This window comes from Hyalella azteca, unplaced genomic scaffold, assembly GCF_000764305.2.
Source record: "Hyalella azteca isolate HAZT.00-mixed unplaced genomic scaffold, Hazt_2.0.2 contig10570, whole genome shotgun sequence".
Taxonomy (NCBI): Eukaryota; Metazoa; Arthropoda; class Malacostraca; order Amphipoda; family Hyalellidae; genus Hyalella; species Hyalella azteca.
The window spans coordinates 94,630-112,372 of NW_025940603.1; the positions used below are offsets into that span (position 1 = coordinate 94,630).

The 17,743-nt window shown below is 37.5% G+C and overlaps 1 protein-coding gene across 1 annotated transcript; it reads left to right on the forward strand.

The window, feature by feature from the left end:
• Positions 1–11,027: 11,027 nt before the first annotated feature.
• Positions 11,028–17,743, forward strand: LOC108681821 (the record flags this gene model as incomplete). The annotated part of the gene is given in 5 exon segments (XM_018170896.1): positions 11,028–11,169; positions 14,690–14,802; positions 16,280–16,364; positions 17,139–17,248; positions 17,711–17,743. Coding segments are annotated over 5 exon segments (477 nt in total), but the record flags the coding sequence as incomplete, so codon positions are not given.

Below are 17,743 nucleotides of genomic sequence, written 5' to 3' on the forward strand. Positions count from 1 at the left end.
GGAAACGCAGGAGCTTGGCGAGCCCGATATACATTCCTAACCTCCCAAAGGTGATGTTCAGCTCGTGATATTTTTTTCGTTTTCATGTTGTTTCAAACGTGGCACTGTAAGTATAGTGGCTTGTGTAACACAGAAGCATGCATTGCCACATAACGTATGGGTACGGTTTGCTCAACGACATGTACTTTGCGAGATGTACTCTCAATACATGTACGGGACATCATACGGCACTCAAATGGTGTGTAACGTTGTAATGCACAGAGTAGTGATTTTCTAATGTACACGACAGACTACATGAAGTATTAAGTAACGCGCAATACAAAGGATGTATCACCAAACAACCTATAAGGCTATAACTATAATGCAGGATGTGCTAGTAAAGGTGCTACTCTATTATACGTCCGCAACCTAATATGAAAAAAATTATGCATTTATAATCTAACTAACGCACCAAATATCACTTATTTACCAATTATTACAGTCCAATATTGAGTATTTCTAAACACATGACAAATGCGCGGCAAAGACTGAATGTGAATTCGAACACATCAAGAACACATTTATACATGACGAGTATACAGAGGGGTCAGCATGAAATGTTTATTACACGCCGTGCAAACGCGGGTCTATTTTAACGTGAGCATGGGTGTTGTAATGGCAGCTGATTTCACGGCAATATACCGCTGTGATTGAGTCGCGGTTTCGAAGACACAGCGGTCCTGCATGCACTAAGTTGATCAGGACGTCATGGTGTTGATGACACAGCGGTCCCGCATGCTCTAGGTTGCTCTAGACGTCATGGTGTTGATGGCACAGCGGTCCTGCATGCACTAGGTTGATCAGGACGTCATGGTGTTGACGACACAGCGGTCCCGCATGCTCTAGGTTGCTCTGGACGTCATGGTGTTGATGACGTACGGCGGTCCCTCATGCTCTAGGATGCTCTGAACGTCATGGTGTTGACGACACAGCGGTCCCGCATGCTCTAGGTTGCTCTGGACGTCATGGTGTTGATGACACGTACAGCGGTCCCTCATGCTCTAGGATGCTCTGGACGGCATGGTGTTGATGACACAGCGGTCCCGCATGCTCTAGGTTGCTCTAGACGTCATGGTGTTGATGACACAGCGGTCCCGCATGCACTAGGTTGATCAGGACGTCATGGTGTTGACGACACAGCGGTCCCGCATGCTCTAGGTTGCTCTGGACGTCATGGTGTTGATGACGTACGGCGGTCCCTCATGCTCTAGGATGCTCTGAACGTCATGGTGTTGACGACACAGCGGTCCCGCATGCTCTAGGTTGCTCTGGACGTCATGGTGTTGATGACACAGCGGTCCCGCATGCTCTAGGTTGCTCTAGACGTCATGGTGTTGATGACACAGCGGTCCCTCATGCTCTAGGATGCTCTGGACGTCATGGTGTTGATGACACAGCGGTGTGAGGCGTATTAAATCTTTAAACCAGAACAAAATATGGAAAGAAACTTTTTAACAATCTGTTAAACTACTTAATTTAATTTTTTATTCCTGATTCCCATTCACCGCAAGAGAGAAGTCTTAGGAGCGCTGTGAAATTTCGCACGAGTGGACTAAAAAAATGGCACAGAATGGGCTTTGGAGAGAATAGTTTCAAACTCTTATACTGTCAAACTCTTCGTAATTTTGTTATAATTGCATGTGCAAAATTAACAGTGAAACAGTGTAAAATTAATTGGCGGTGGAAACTCATTTAATTGTTTCATCATAATTTTAATTCCCATATGCATTCCGTCTACTAAAATAGAAACAATCTTCCTTTAGTGGCAGTCAGATTGACCCGGGAGAAGCTCATTTTTGCGCATGTAGTTTATTGTTTGCTTTCGACGTCACTGATCTCAGTGAAGTCACGGGCATTAACCATTCACCGAAATGCGATCAAACCAGTCAAACAGTCCGTCATGACAATGACGGGATTTTTTACGTTTCTCGATCTCAGTGACGTAACAAGAAAGCTGAACTGAAAGACGGAAATCCTCGTGGGTCAATCATATACTGTATGGTTCAACCATGAGTCAGACCAATGTAGCTCTCACGATTTGAGCAGGCTTTCTTCTTTTTGATCTCCAAATTCATAAATAAGATATTAAATGGGTTAAACTAAATGCAAATTAATATATTTCTGGCAGTGCAGTTGGCTTTCTTATATTAAGAGCAGAGTGTAGTGAGAATTCATGCTAGCGAATCACTGCTTCCGTTGGCAACATTCATTTCCAGTAGATCTCGTACAGCTCGCTTCTGCCGACTCTAACAGCTGACTTCTGCTCCAGTAGCTGCTCCAGCAGGATCGTGCTAAGCCTGCTTACTTAACAGATGAATCGTGTGTTTAAAATTAAGAAAGCTCTGTATCGCAGCAACCTCACGTCAGCCCCAACTACGCACACATTGCTGCCACTGTAACGTCAGCAACAACACGTGCAACTCCACGTACCCATGTAACATCACTAGAACATCACGTGCCTCTCTCAACAACGTGCAACTCCACGTGCCCATGTAACATCACTATAGAACAACACGTGCCTCTCTCAACAACGTGCAACTCCACGTGCCTTTCTCGACAACACGTGCAACTCCACGTGCCGTTCTTAATAAAACGTGCAACTCCACGTGCCTTTCTTACCACGCTACGTGCATCTCACCACGCCACGTGCATGTCACCACGTCACGTGCATATCTCCACGCCATATTCGCCTCGTCATGGGAGCGCTGCCGTAGCCCAAAAATTTGACTCTTAAATCAGCCCAAGAGCCAATGACAACCCTCTACATGCAATAGAAATAGTCAGCCTAACACATATGCAGCTGTTCTTGCCTGCCTCATCTCACCACACCAGCTTGAAACAAGCAATGCCTTAGCCCACAAGCTGATACTCCAAACGGATTACGCCCAATAGCTCCTACACCAATGATTTAAGCCCATACCATCACTTCTTACAAATGCCGTAAGCCACAGCCTCACAGGGTCCGCAGACCGCACCAAACTGCCGTAAATGGGAACGGCCCCGCACCTGACTGTCGCATCACCTGACCCACTTCGCAGGCGTAAGCCCAGCCCTGACGCTCACCAGCATCTCCACACTTACCCCCTTCTCTCCACCTCTGATGCGGCCTGTCGCCGATATTTGGTCTTCATTATGCCACAGCGAATTAAAATACTGTCATGCCAAGAAGCAGAAAAAGGTATAAGCTATTCATTTTACATGGAACATCACTGAGATATCAGTGACGTCTCAGGCGAACAACAAACTACATCCACAAAATGAGATTTTCATGGGTCAACCTGTCTCGGTTTCCTGACGGAGGGAAAACTCTTCGCATTGTCAACCGAGTTGACGGATCTTAGTTCGGAGTTATAAATCGTTTGGTTTCCACATTTATTTTCCAAAGTTGAGTCCGTAATCTGGGAATGATAAACAAATATATTTTTACAGACGAAAACTACAGATGAACAATAGTAATTCAATCTTTTCAGTTTCTCAAACAAAATAGAATTAACAAATAAATTGACACGTTCCAGCGGATCAAATGACGACTAAAAAAACTTACTGATGGTGCGGAGGGTGCCTTCACCGACAAATTCAAAAGCAATTCAATTTACACATTAAAATTATCGAGAAAATGAAAAATCGCAAACTTGAACAAGTAGTACAGGATAATTATTAGAATTATCGCATGAATTTTGATAATGACAACCAAAACTGACTAAATTTTGACAAACACGAAGAACCATGACAAATAAATGTGTAACTGTTACGCCGAAGTCTGGATGCAAAATGGGAGGCGAGAGCTGCTCTCGGAACGATGACGCATATCATTCAGAGGTGGAAGCCCCCAAATCCAGCTCTCGAGGAATTTCGCCGCGCTACAACGCGACACAACCGTATACTAATTCAACCATGAGTTCCAATATCTTTGTTAAAACACTTCACTTCAACTTCACTTCTTGTTGTTTGTTTGATTGTCTGCTACAAATCTTATAATCGTTATTTAACGCACTTCTACCAGTCCAATCCATGCGAAATTTTGGGGAGCGCAGCCGTGCACCACCAATTTTGTGCACAAATAAGCCCTGAATCGAACGCCTTGGATCTCTCCGGATACCCACCAATCAGCTGTGCACCGCTCGGCTTTGTCTACCTCCGGCCTTGATCACCACCTGCCGTGCACCACCAGGCCACGGATCGAATCTGACTTCCGGGCATCGTTAAATTACGTAATTTTACGTTCACCGCACCTGAAGTTAGGTTTCAGATAGCATGGTTCTGTTCTAAAATTTATCCTCCTTCGACAAGTGGCCGTTCAATCGAGGGCTGGTTCGACCCACTGCCTAGATACGGACGGCTTGAAGTGTTGAAGGCTACGTTCCGGAAGGCAGGAATTATGATGGTCCATTACATCCAGAGCAGTGGTGGTCTTCGGCAGGCGACCCGAAATTATGCACTCTTACGTACTAAGTAACTTGAGAAGCATCAATGTAGCAGTAGAACTTAACCTTTGTAATCTCCTGGGGCCTGGGGGGAGGTAACTTTAGTGATAAGGTGTCACAGAAAATCTCTCAATTTTTCAATGCATTTATTTTAAAGTCAGGTAGGCTAAGTGATCTTTAGACAAGCGCCTTGCAAAGCTGTATATATGGAAGCACGATAGAATTGTTAATGCATGGCTACTGCTGATATATGTTTTGATTTAGCAAGTAGATTTCTAGGTTTTTTTTAATATTATTATAATTATGTATATATTTCTATTATTATTGTTATTATTATTATTATTATTTTTGTTTAATGAAGGCTGTTATATTAGCAGCCCTTACTTATCTAAATTACATTAGCAGTAACTCATTTCATTTACTAATATATGTTCCCTGTAAACTTCTACCCAATCCTGCACTGAGCTTAAATCAGCCAACCTCACTAAATGGCAGCAATTAACTTCATATACAAAGAAGCTGAAAACCCCAAGCTATAAGCTCTCAGGCCCAACAGTCATCCATCTGGCAGACCTGCGGCTTCAAGTCAAGTCCACTCCAAGTGGACACCCTGCAAAGAAGAAGAAGAACTCTTACGTAAATTTAGAGACAATGCATGAATCAATTGACAGATTAAACAAATTTGAAAATTAGTTTTTTATTAAAAAATGTTACAAAAAAATTAAAGTATTATAGTACCTATTTAAACAAAATTTGAAATTCATCATACATGTTTAACATCGGAGACACTGGATTCCATAAAAGTGTTTTCCTTGAAAAGTAATTTTTAAACGAATATTATTTAGCATGGTTGAATTATATACTAGTTCAACCATGTTATTTAGTGTCGACATCCGGGTTACTTGAAATTTGGCGGTTCCCTCTGGAAGACGCCTTCCCTTTTCTTTTCTCCATCAGAGCCCTCAGCCAACAGCCCGGCCCAGGAGAACCGGTTGAATCGTCAAAGTGGTAAGACTAAGACGTATGGTGTGTTTCGTTCATGAAATAATCTTGTATAAACTACATAAAGAAATTGTGATCATTGGAAATAGTATTAAAAATTATGATTTTTTGGGAAGGATTAGCCTATTTATTTAACTTCACAAGAAATACGCGGTGTAGGATAAGAACATGGATTCTAATTCACCAGCCTCCAGGGCTTACGGAATTAGCAGAAGTACCTACCTATTTGATAGTGAAGTGGCGAGTTCCACTCAGGTGTTGAGGGGAGCGTCTACCCCAAATTTTATCTTGGTTATTTACAGATGGATCACTTTGAAACTTGGTACGTACTACGTATATCATATATGTAAAACAGAACTCTAAGACTTTTTTGTTCACGTGGATTTAAAAAAAATGAAAGAAAATGTGAAATTATTAGAAAAAGGCCAAAAATGGGGTGGCCTACCATAGAAATCTGCCTAGGTAGCCGGTAGGTATCTCCTGATTCTCCTCTTAGGATTTTTAAGTTAGAACATTGAGAGTTTGAGACACATATCATTTGATGGGTAAAGACTATATAATTCATAGTACATGCTTTTTTAAATTCTCATTTTTGTGGGTGTGGGGCATTTTTTGGAAATTTTTTTATTTTACCCCCCACACTGTCCTTTTTGCGGAATCCAAATCTGAACTATAACAAAATTAGAATAGGTAACGCATAGGTAGCTAAGGTATTATGAAGGTAGGTAGGTACTATGAATTGTAGGTAGATATATTTTTTTTGCAAGTCAAACAGTAGATGTCTCATTGTTGTAGCTTCAAAACTGTAGGAGGTAAGAGGTTTGCAGTGACAATAAGTTAACTTTTCAGTAGAGCCGGACAAAGTTGTGCACTCACTGCACGTCTCGAAAAAGATGTTGAAGGGTGCAAGGTTGCAAGCCTAGATGATAGTGATACTGGAGCTCAATTCTGTCAAGGATGGTGTGAGCGGCAGCATGAGTCTGAGAGCTAATAACTATCCTGTACAACTAACTGCAGGAGGTCCTGAGGCGGATAACTGAAGCACAACATGTTCAGACAAGCTATTTAATTGGACTGCCGGTAATTTTGGCCTTTCTTAAATGTTCAAGAACTCCACCACTCCTAAGTTCCTAACCCTTTCTCAATATGTTGTGAATGCATAAATCAACATACAGAGGTGGTTTTGGTAGCATTGGATAGGCCAGAATGTCAGCTTTAAGATGAGACTAAAAAGCAGAAAAGCCAATTTGCCAAAATCCAAAATTTTAGGGTAGCCGCTCCCGCTCCCCTTAAGCTTTCATTTTTTTACATTTCAATTTGTTTTTCTGGGTTAAAGGCGTACTATGTGTGTCACTACAGTGTCAGTGTGTGTAGGCAATACAAATAAATGATAGAAGTGAATACAGCATTCAAGCACCCAAATTTTCATTAGTTTTTTGCTTTTTTCATCATATATCTTGTATAGGGTAAACGCAGTATATTCTGACACATTAAGGACGTAGCAAGAAATGAATGGCTATAAAAATATCACCGTATGCACAACTCGAGTTCTCATTGCTTTACGTCACTCTAAAAACACCAAACTACTTGCCAGCAATGATGAAACGTCACTGTCATCACAAACTGTTGCCATATTTATTTAACCCTTAAATACACGCATTTAATGTGGACAGTGGAGGGTAAAAAAAAATATTTCAATGGTGATTCTATTTTGAAATGGGTCAATATACACATAAATTGCATCAAGTTTGAATTTTTTCTTTATTATATAAAATTAATGGTTGTACTACCGTAAAATAGGGTTACTTTGACCGGCACCGGCGTCCGGCAGGGTAACTTTGACCACTTTTTGTTTTTTTTACAAAAACCTCCATAACTCAAAAACAATTTGACATAGAAAAATTTTGTCAATGGCCATCAAAGGCCTAATACTGAGGCTACGTAACACAATAGAAAGATTTAAAAAGTTTGCATATCTAATAGGTTGAAAAATTAATAATGTGACCCACAAAAAAGAGCTATTATTCAAAGCCTGTTGGAGTACCCCTCCAATTTTTTGGTAAAATAACTCCAGGTTTTGATGTATTGTAGTAGAACTTTTCTAGTTACATATGCAAAAGACAAATTTTAGGAAAGTGTCATAGTTTGCAAATGGGATGCGCCGCCCTACAATGGGGGAACTTTGACCACCTGATGGCAGCCGTGACAGGGTAACATTGACCGGCTTTGAAATTAAGTTAAAATTACCATAGGTACCTATATAACATATTTTATATTTGAAACACCTATATCACATTTCGCCCATTGGGAGGCAGTGCCCCCCATGTGCAAACTATGACACTTTTCTAAAATTTATCTTTTGCATATGTAACTAGAAGAGTTCTACTACAATGCACCACAACCTGGCATTATTTGGAGTTATTTTACCAAAAAATAAAATTGATTTTACCACCCGGTCAAAGAAACCCCAAGAGCTGGGGTAACAAAGACCATCACTTTTTTTGAAATTACATCAAAACTATGAGAGGCAGGAGCCAGCAATTTATGGTGAGTAAAGCTAGAGTATAGACCTGTATTTTGCATGTTTCAATTTAAGTTTAACTTATCTAGTAAAAAAATGGCATTGTTTCGAAATGAAAAAGTGGTCAAATTTACCCCATTTTACGGTATCATATATGATACAAGGCGCATTTGCGGTAAATATTAGTTACTATGGAATTTGGTGAAGCATTCGCTATTTTTTCTAAAACAAAGGGTAATACCGCACTTTTGGCACATAACATAGGAGAGTGAATAACAACCAGGTATTTTGTATCTTTGTCGGTCATCAGCATGCTTGGGCCAGTGTGCCACACCATTCAGTCTCGCTTCTTTAGGGGGCAGATGAGCTACATTACCATTCTTATCACATGACACAACTTATCACATGGAGTTTCTTCATATCAGAATTATCTATTATCACATGGCACCGTTCTTATCACGTGACGCTCTTTTTATCACATGGCGACCTTCTAATCGCAGGACGCTATTTTTATCACATGGCGTCCTTATGATCGCAGAGCACACTTCTTATCACATGGCGCCTTTTTGATCCCATGGTGCCATTCTTATAGCATCATTGCATGGCAACCGTCATATTGCATAGAGACTCTCATATCACGAGGCACCCATCTTATCACATGGCACCCTTCATAGCGCATGGCACCCTTCTTATGACATGACGCCCCTGTTATCACATGAAGCTCTTCTTATCAAAAGGTGCCCTTCCTATATTACATGGTGCCATCACATAACATCTTATGCTGCCTGAGATCAGGTTGCAGTCTCTTGTCTAGCGTGAAGCATTGAGCCTTGTGTTTTTTTTTTCCTGTGTTGTGTTGCATTGTGTTGTTCTGTGTTGTACTGTATTGTTCAGTGTTGTATTGCGTTGTGTTGTGGTGTTGTTCTATGTTGTGTTGTTACAGTTGTATTGGGTTGTTCTGCGCTGTGTTGCGGTGTTGTGTTGTGGTGTTGAGTTGTGCCTCTTGCCTCTGGATCTTCTTTTTTCGAACTTTACTTGTTTCACTTCTGCTGTAGCTGGCTTCCACAGTTATTGTGCAGTTACTATGAATTTTAGATGGGCTGTTGTCTTCTACAATTGTGATTGCAGAATATGTGTTAGCAGAGTCATCACCGTCTGAAAATACAATATAACTGTAGGAGAAAATTAATCATCTATTTGTAAACAGGTATTATTCATTGAGGATTAACTTTACTACCTACTTGATAATGCACAAATATATAAATATACTATATTGCTGTCACTGTAAAATAGAATAAAAATCTATGACTTGGTTGTATCAATTGAATATATACGGAATTGCGTAAGTAAGTAACTGACGTCATACTTGCAGACTTACCCTTATTTTTGGCTTATTGCCGAACGCAAAAGAAATAACTTTCTCACATCCATAATATGATTCAAGAGAGTCCACATCACAGATATACGCGGCTGATGGGTTATTGATGTTGTCAGCATGGCTAGAAGTTTCGTCATCGTCACTTGCATCAAAGAAGAGAGCCTCCAGTAATTCCTTCTCAGACAAATAATGCGGCATCACCTGGTGAAACAACATTTATTACATACATTACGCATTTGGAAGATGCATAGCTGCTAATCTGATGAGGAATGCATTTTTCTAGATATATAATAACTAAACATACCTATTTGAATGCATGAAAAAACATAAAATGGCAGAAAACTACCATGTTGTATCATTAACGATACACATACATATGATGCAGAAAAGTTGCCCATATGCGCCTTGTATCAGAAATGATACAATGACATTTTCTCTTATTGAACAAAAACAAATACTTGAAAAGATTTATTGAAGGCTTCCCAATAATCATGACAACATATAAAAATAGGGTTTATTTTTTTCTTACCTCTGAGAGAAATGTAGAAGCCAGAATGAACCAAGAAATATGGGGCTTCCGCACACATCCATCGACCATGCCTTGTTGCTCACTGGCGTTCATGTTTACCGCACAACACAACACCGATGTAACTCGTTTTGTTCTCGTTCGATTGCGTATGTATCATACTTGATACTAGATGTGCCTCAGGCAAATAGTTTGATTACTTTAGCATTTATAGGCGAAAATTTGGTTTGTATCATTTTTGATATGTGGTGCATTTAAGGGATGAAAGCCTTCAGAATTCAAACCCACAAGGTCCCTGAATTCCGACGCTGTGTGTGACTAAATTCGGCACATTGTCAAACTAATTCCGGCAGTGCTTCAAACTCTATTAATTTGTAATTTCGGTGCCCTGTGTTGGAATTCCTAGGCCCTGTGTGAGCTGTATTGGAATATGGCACAGCTCGGAATAAGCTTAATTAAAAAATTTCAATTTTTTAATTAAGCTTTTAATTAATAGCTATTAAGCTTTTAATTAAGAGCTATTAAGCTTTTAATTAAGAAAATTTGAATTTTTGGACACAGCTCAGAAGTCGGAACGAGCTGTGTGTTTCTAATTCCAAGCTGTGTCGGAACTAGTTTTTATGTGTCTGAAACTGTTGCTTAACTTAATCATTTTCTAATTTATTTATGACTTGAAATCAGTAAATACAAGTATACTTAAAGGATTCCTAATATATTCACAGACTTATTTAAAAGTCTCAAACCATAATATTCTTTCTACACAAACAGTTCATCAGTATTTGGTAGAGCAAGATCAACTATAAACTTTGACATGTTTTTTTGATGTTCTCACTGGGTGACTTGCACTGTCTCTCTTTGGATCTTAACATTTTCCTGCCAGACGGCCCAGACCTAGTGTTTTGGCAATAGTATGGCGTGCAATAGTATGACGTCACTATTTCAACCATCAACAAATGCGTGGAACTAAGACGAAGCTTAATATAAAGGAGAAAAGTTGAGAAGTGTCGGAATTACCCACAATGTCGGAATATACCGCGTTTATCCTATTTGATCATTAGTAGTGTTCATATTCTCTATAAAAATATGTATAAATATGTAGTTCTTTTGAATAGCAATATCCAAAATATTCTATTTCAGAAAGCAATGGCCTTAATATCAGGTTGTAGTGATGCTATTGCACAGAGTCTCTTGACAACTGATGAGCAAGGCTACACGGCTATTCATCGTGCTGTTATTGCAAATGATCTTGCAGTTCTGCAGCAACTTCTGCCATATGCAGGTAAGTAGACAGCAATGATCATCAAGTCATGTGTATCAATTATTATTTTTTATTCTATTTATCTATTGATGCTTTGAGCTGCTATTGCAAGGTACAGGTACAAGTAGTGCTGTCCAGCTGCAGACGTGATAAACTCATATCCTACCTCTATTATACTCTACTGAAATTTTACTGGAATTGAAGGCTCCTTGAAATATTTGTCCAATTGAATAATAAATATTAAATTATGAGTATGTGACCAAAGTAACACATACTCATAATATAATGTAATGGGTCAATTCTTATGTGTCTGTAAGAACAGACACATAAGAATTGACTCAGGAGTAATATCAATGCAGAAATATGAAGTCTTAAGTTAATTTAAATTAAGATAAAGTTAGGTTGTTAGAACTACAACAGGTTATTATCATTATTCATTATAAAAGGACCATGGGGCGAATGGGCTGTAAACTCAGCAGGGTTGGCAATGATTAAATCAAAATGATTAAATCATGTGATTAAATCACTTGATTTTTTTTATAAAAAAATCATGATTTTTTTGATTTTTTCGATTTTTTTGATTTTTTCATATATTTAAAAATATTGAGTGGCAGTCTTTAATTTATATTGAGGTATTGTTATTCATGCTTTAGAATAAATGTACTTGAATGACAAATTGGTATATAAACTTGTTGCCTTTAGTGTGTATTAGGTTCCAATAAATGGAATGTTTTTGGTACAGAGGCATCAAGAGTGCAATAAATTGTACGTAGCTAGCAGCTTAGCTAATTCTTATAAGGCTATAAGTAGTCTAACTATTTGACTATTTGTTATATATTGATTACAATATACAATTTAAATATGTTAGCTAGCTTATACAGGGTGGAGCAGAACTGATTGAACAGTTTTAGGGCAAAATAAAAGAGTAATGGAGGTACATAAAGAAGAAAGTTTATTTTCCTCATGATTAGCATAACATACCATTTAAAATACTCATGTTTTGAAAACAATATCAGGAAGATGGGGTTTGTTAGCTGCATCACACTGTTGGGAGTTGTTCTCGGAAGTTTCCAACAGCACGTTCACACATATGACGAGGTATGGGCCATATGGCCATAACCTCTGCTGCAATAATGTTCCCTTAGCTGTGGTAGGGTGTGAGGGTGACTTCTGAACCCCTTCCTTTTAGATGTCCCCAAAGAAAGAAATCGCAAATGCTCAAATCAGGTGACCTAACAGGCCACTATAAATCACCCCTCAGAGACACCAGACCTACAGGAATCATGCAATATAAAACATTGAGTGACATTCGAGCTGTGTGAGCTGTAGCCCCATCCTGCTGGAACAACAAGTTTCTCAATGCTTCATTTTCAACAATGTTTTCCATCATGGGCTGTAAGAAATTTTGCAGCATAGCGATTAGAATTCACTGTTACGGTTACTCCCTCCTCTGAGAACGACTCCAACAGTGTGTTGCAGCTAATGACCCACATCTTCCAGATATTGTTTTCAAAACATAAGTATTCTAAATGGTATGTTATGCTAACCTCTAGGAAAATAAACTTTCTTCTTTATGTACCTCCATTACTCTATTATTTTACCTCAAAACTGCTCAATTGGTTCTGCTCTACCCTGTATATTGAGAGGTTGACATTGTATTGACCGTTTTGGCAATTAGAAAGATTTTCCACTCTAATACGAGTATGCTAATTAAAATATTTAATTTCAATCTTTAAATATGTGAATTTGAAACTAGAAACAAATAATTACAATTATAAGACTATATATAAATAATTAAATGCAGTGAATGGCTATAAAATATTTGAATTGTGCACATGTTTATTTCAAACAGTGTTAGCTTTTCTCATAACTTAAGTCTCGTTTCAAGTCGTATGAGGTTTGTTTGGTTATCATTCAGTTTGTTTAGTATTGTTTTATTGGTCTGAATTAAATGGGAACAGCGCAGTCAGTGACTCAGTCCCTACTAGTCGGTGTGTACAGAGGGTAGAGTCTGGTAGATTTATAGGACATAAAACTAGTAGATCTATTGATAGTGCTGTGCACTGTGCTATCAGCTACCTATCTGTTATGTGACTCTTCAATGTTTAGGAGATCTGCATTCCTGAAGTGTTTTTATATATTGAAGCCAGTTAAATGGCCAATATTTAGCTCATTACCCTGCTCCATACAAACTTTACAAAGTCTAATGAATAGACTTATCAATAATTGTTCACCCAAAAATCCCTAAGTGGTAAACACTACCTTGGCCTGTTGGCCATTATTGAAGGCAATAAGTGCCCTTTTTAGCCATCCATTATGATCCATATACTGTTATTGTTAGTAGGCTAATTGCAACATAAAAAATAACACCTCAAAAATACAAAAAAGCTGAAAAAATAAAAAAAATCAAATATATCAAAAAAATCATGAAAAAATCAAAAAATCATTGATTTTTTATTTTTTTGATTTTTTAAAAAAAAATCAAAAAAATCGCCAACCCTGAAACTCAGACAAAAAAACTAACCCCTTGAAAAAAGCATTCAGCTGAAGGCACTGGCAGCTTATTTTTTAATTTGAACCTCATGGCAGTGATTTTCTCAAATGAATCTCAATGGAATGTTACAGACAGGGATAGAATAATATTGAAAAACTTCAAACAATTTCAGGTTAAGCAAAACTAATATGGTATGCCTGAAAATAAAGGTTTAGGAGAGAGTAATGATAAATAATTGTGTTATCATTGATCTAATATCTACTCTCATAAAATAATGTTAACTTTGATAGAATAATAAGTAGAAACTAATTTGTTGTGCAAAACTCAGGCCAGTAATCAATAGTGGGCAAAAATGAACAACTGTATGCAAAAGTAAACAAGAAAAACAGAAACAATCACCAGTGCTGTATGGTAAACAATCAAAACTATCTTCCTCTCAACTGTATGCAAAAGTAAACAAGAAAAACAGAAACAATCACCAGTGCTGTATGGTAAACATTCAAAACTATCTTCCTCTCACCAGTGCAACTGTGCCTAAGTCAAGCTTTGAGACTTATTCTACAGATGGGCACGATATTCTGTATGGGGTGGAAAGTTTAAAGTGTTAGTTTAATCAAGCATAATTTATCTTAGAGTATGTGCAGTTATTGTTTGGTCTCTGCTGCTGTTGTCATTTTTCACACTTTCAACATATATTTTAAAAGCTAGTGCTGCATCTGACTTGTTAGCTGCTGCATTTTCCTTATGAAGTTTCCTTCCAGTTAATGCAGATGAATGAAATATGTTTAAAAAAATATTACTCCTAGCTCTCGACACTCATGATAACTAGTCTTTAGCTCCAAAATGTGATAAATGTTGCTCGAAAAGTGTTCTAGTTTGAACAACCTTTTGATTAATTCAGACCTTTAAATTTATGTTGTTCATTGTCACTTTTATTTTTTGCATGTGGTGGAGAACTAAACAGACATTTTTATATTACACTAAATTATCACGAGAATATATATAAAAAATAATTGATACATTACCTAGCATTGTTGTTCATTTCAGATAGAGAGTACATCAACAGGGAGAGCAATGATCGATCTACCGCACTCCTGCTCCTCTGTAAAAGATTAATGTATCCAGGGTTCCAGGCAGAAAAGCCTTGTCGGCAAATGCAGGTTACCATTTCATGCATTTATTATGAATTATATTGTGTGACATTTAAGGTTCAACTATTAGCAATAAAAAGCTTTTACATGTTGATGGGAAAATAAACTTCATTTATGATGTACAGAAATTTTATTTACAGTTCCTTGCTTCAGCTTCCATTTCACAATCCCATAATCACATTTCTAATTAAAAAACAAGTTGAATCATTTCAATTTATAACATGCTTGCATACCATTGAAGAGGGCCGCAGAACATTAGCTATATTATATAGTAGAATCATTCATTTACAATTGTACCTTAATGTATGTCATGTTTTATTTCATTATCTTTCGAGTGTCATGTGCATCTTATTAATCATGTATCTTGTTTCCCTTGGTGTAATATTTAAGCAGAGTAAAAGTTAATGAGACGAGATTCTTGCAAGTCCATATGTTATGCACTTTTGGTTATTCTGCACCCCTGATATTTTTATTTTGCAAACAAAAGCGGGGTCATAAATGATGGCCAAAGTCACTCCGGCGTTTATGACCTCGTTTACGACCCTGGCGTTTATGACCCCGGCATTTACGACCCCGTTTTTGTTTGTAAACAAAATAAAAAACGCGGCCGAAGTCACCCTGGCGGCCAAAGTCACCCCAGTTGAAGGTATATATAAAAAATAGTTGATACATTACCAAGCATTGTTGTTCATTTCAGATAGAGAGTACATCAACAGGGAGAGCAATGATCGATCTACTGCACTCCTACTTCTCTGTAAGAGATTAACGTATCCAGGGTTCCAGGCAGAAAAGCGGCAAATGCAGGTTACTATTTCATGCATTTATTATGAATTATAATGTGTGACATTCAAGGTTAAACTATTAGCAATTAAAAGCTTTTACATGTTGATGGGAAAATAAACTTCATTTATGATGTACAGAAATTTTATTTACAGTTCATTGCTTCAGCTTCCATTTCACAAACCCATAATCACATTTCTAATTAAAAAACAAGTTGAATCATTTCAATTTATAACATGCTTGCATGCCATTTTCTTATTTTTCATATTTATGCTGTTCATTTGCAGACACCTTAGATTTCATTTTTACAACACTTCTCTTTAACTTCACTTCTTGTTTGTCTGTCAGCTACAAATCTTATAATCAATATTTAACACACTTCTACCTGCCCAATCGATTTGAAATTTGGCACACTTGCGTAAAGTCGGAGACAATGCATGAATCAATTGATAGAATAAATAATTTTTAAAATTTACAAAATTTTGATATCTTATAAAAATTTGAAGAATAATTTTTTTTTTTCAATTTTTGAAAATGAAATTAGAAATTCATTGTACATGTGTAACATCCAAGATACTGGATTGTTCAGAAGTGTTGTCTTTAAAAAGCAATTTTTAAACGCATATTATTATATATCAAGCTTTAATTTTTATCCTTTCCCAATGCATTGGCATTAATTTAGCTTTTTTTTTGCATTTTCTTCCAGGAAGAGATCCTAGTGAGCCTCCTTGCTGCCGGTGCTGATCCCAACCTGCCTCAACCTGATCCTGTCTCCCTGCCCTTATTGTGTGGTATTTATCTTATGGCTGGTATTTGTTTGAGATTTTACTGATCCTGCTTCCCTGCCCTTATTGTGTGGTATTTATCTTATGGCTGGTATTTCTTTGAGATTTTACTGAATGTTAGCTTTTTTCAGGGTGCATACCAGTCATGTAAAACCTGGAAAGTGGTGGAATTTGATTTTTCATTTTGTCATGGAATTTGCAAATAGAAAGTCATGGAATTTGCAAATAAATGAAGAAAAAAAGGAAGTGTTTTTCTGTGCTGCGTGTGTTAATCCAAACCCATTAATGCTGAGTGGTTCCACTTGGAACCAGCGGAAAAAAGTGTATTCATAATAAAATTGTAAGATCAAATAAATATACAAGTGGATGCATAGGTTTGATACACATCTTGTGCATGTTCTGGCAAAATTTGGTTCTGCTGTGCTGACTACTCTTTTTTCAGTTAACATTCAAAGATTACTCAAACCAGGTCATGGAAAAGTCATGGAATTTTATTTCTAAATATTAGTACGAGCCCTGTTTTTTTAGAGTAGATATATAGTTGTAATGATTTAAGGAAACCCTTTAATCCACTGCTGAATTTTGTAATTCCTGAAAATGAAAGAACATATACATATCCGAAAACAAGAGTGGTGTTTTAGTTACTTGTACAATTCTATGAAATTTGTTACAAAGATAATTAATCATTTCTGCTCAAATTATTCTGGACAAATTGGGCCAAGTAAGTAAAATGCGCCTACAGAGGAAGTAGCAGCTTTTTACTAGATGCGTGTTTTGCAGCGTTGGAGAAGCGTTGGTGGCGGGGCGCTGAGCTACTGCTGGATGCTGGGGCAGATGCCAAGGCCATGGATGTTGAGCACAGCCAGCGGCCAGCCACATACTTAGCCAGGGTACGAGCCACTTTTTGTTTAACTTGGTACATTTTTAATTAAATACAATTATTATACGTTTCTTTGCTTGGCAGACATTTTGCAGATAGTGAACAATATTTAATTTGGCCATTTTTGGATTTCTCCCGTGAATTTCCACTTTTTGGTCTGTGATTCTTTGCATTTTTTTTGTTTTCTGACCCCAAGTTTGGTCTTGTACGTAACATACATAATTTATTGTTTGGTTATTTTATTTCCCACTAAATGCCGTTGAATTTTTCAAGACCATCTCCATCAAGATTTTTACCTTTATTATTGAAGACTTGAGCTTCTTTATCATTACGTATATCATATCTCAATATGACATTCATTTTGATATCCTCCTATTGTGATCAGAAGAGGAGGATATAAAACATCTGTATAAATTGTTTGCATGAGCTTTTTCTGCATTAATTGTGTGATGAGTACATATCTGCCTCCCAGAACAACGTTGACATTCTCATAAGACTTCTAAAA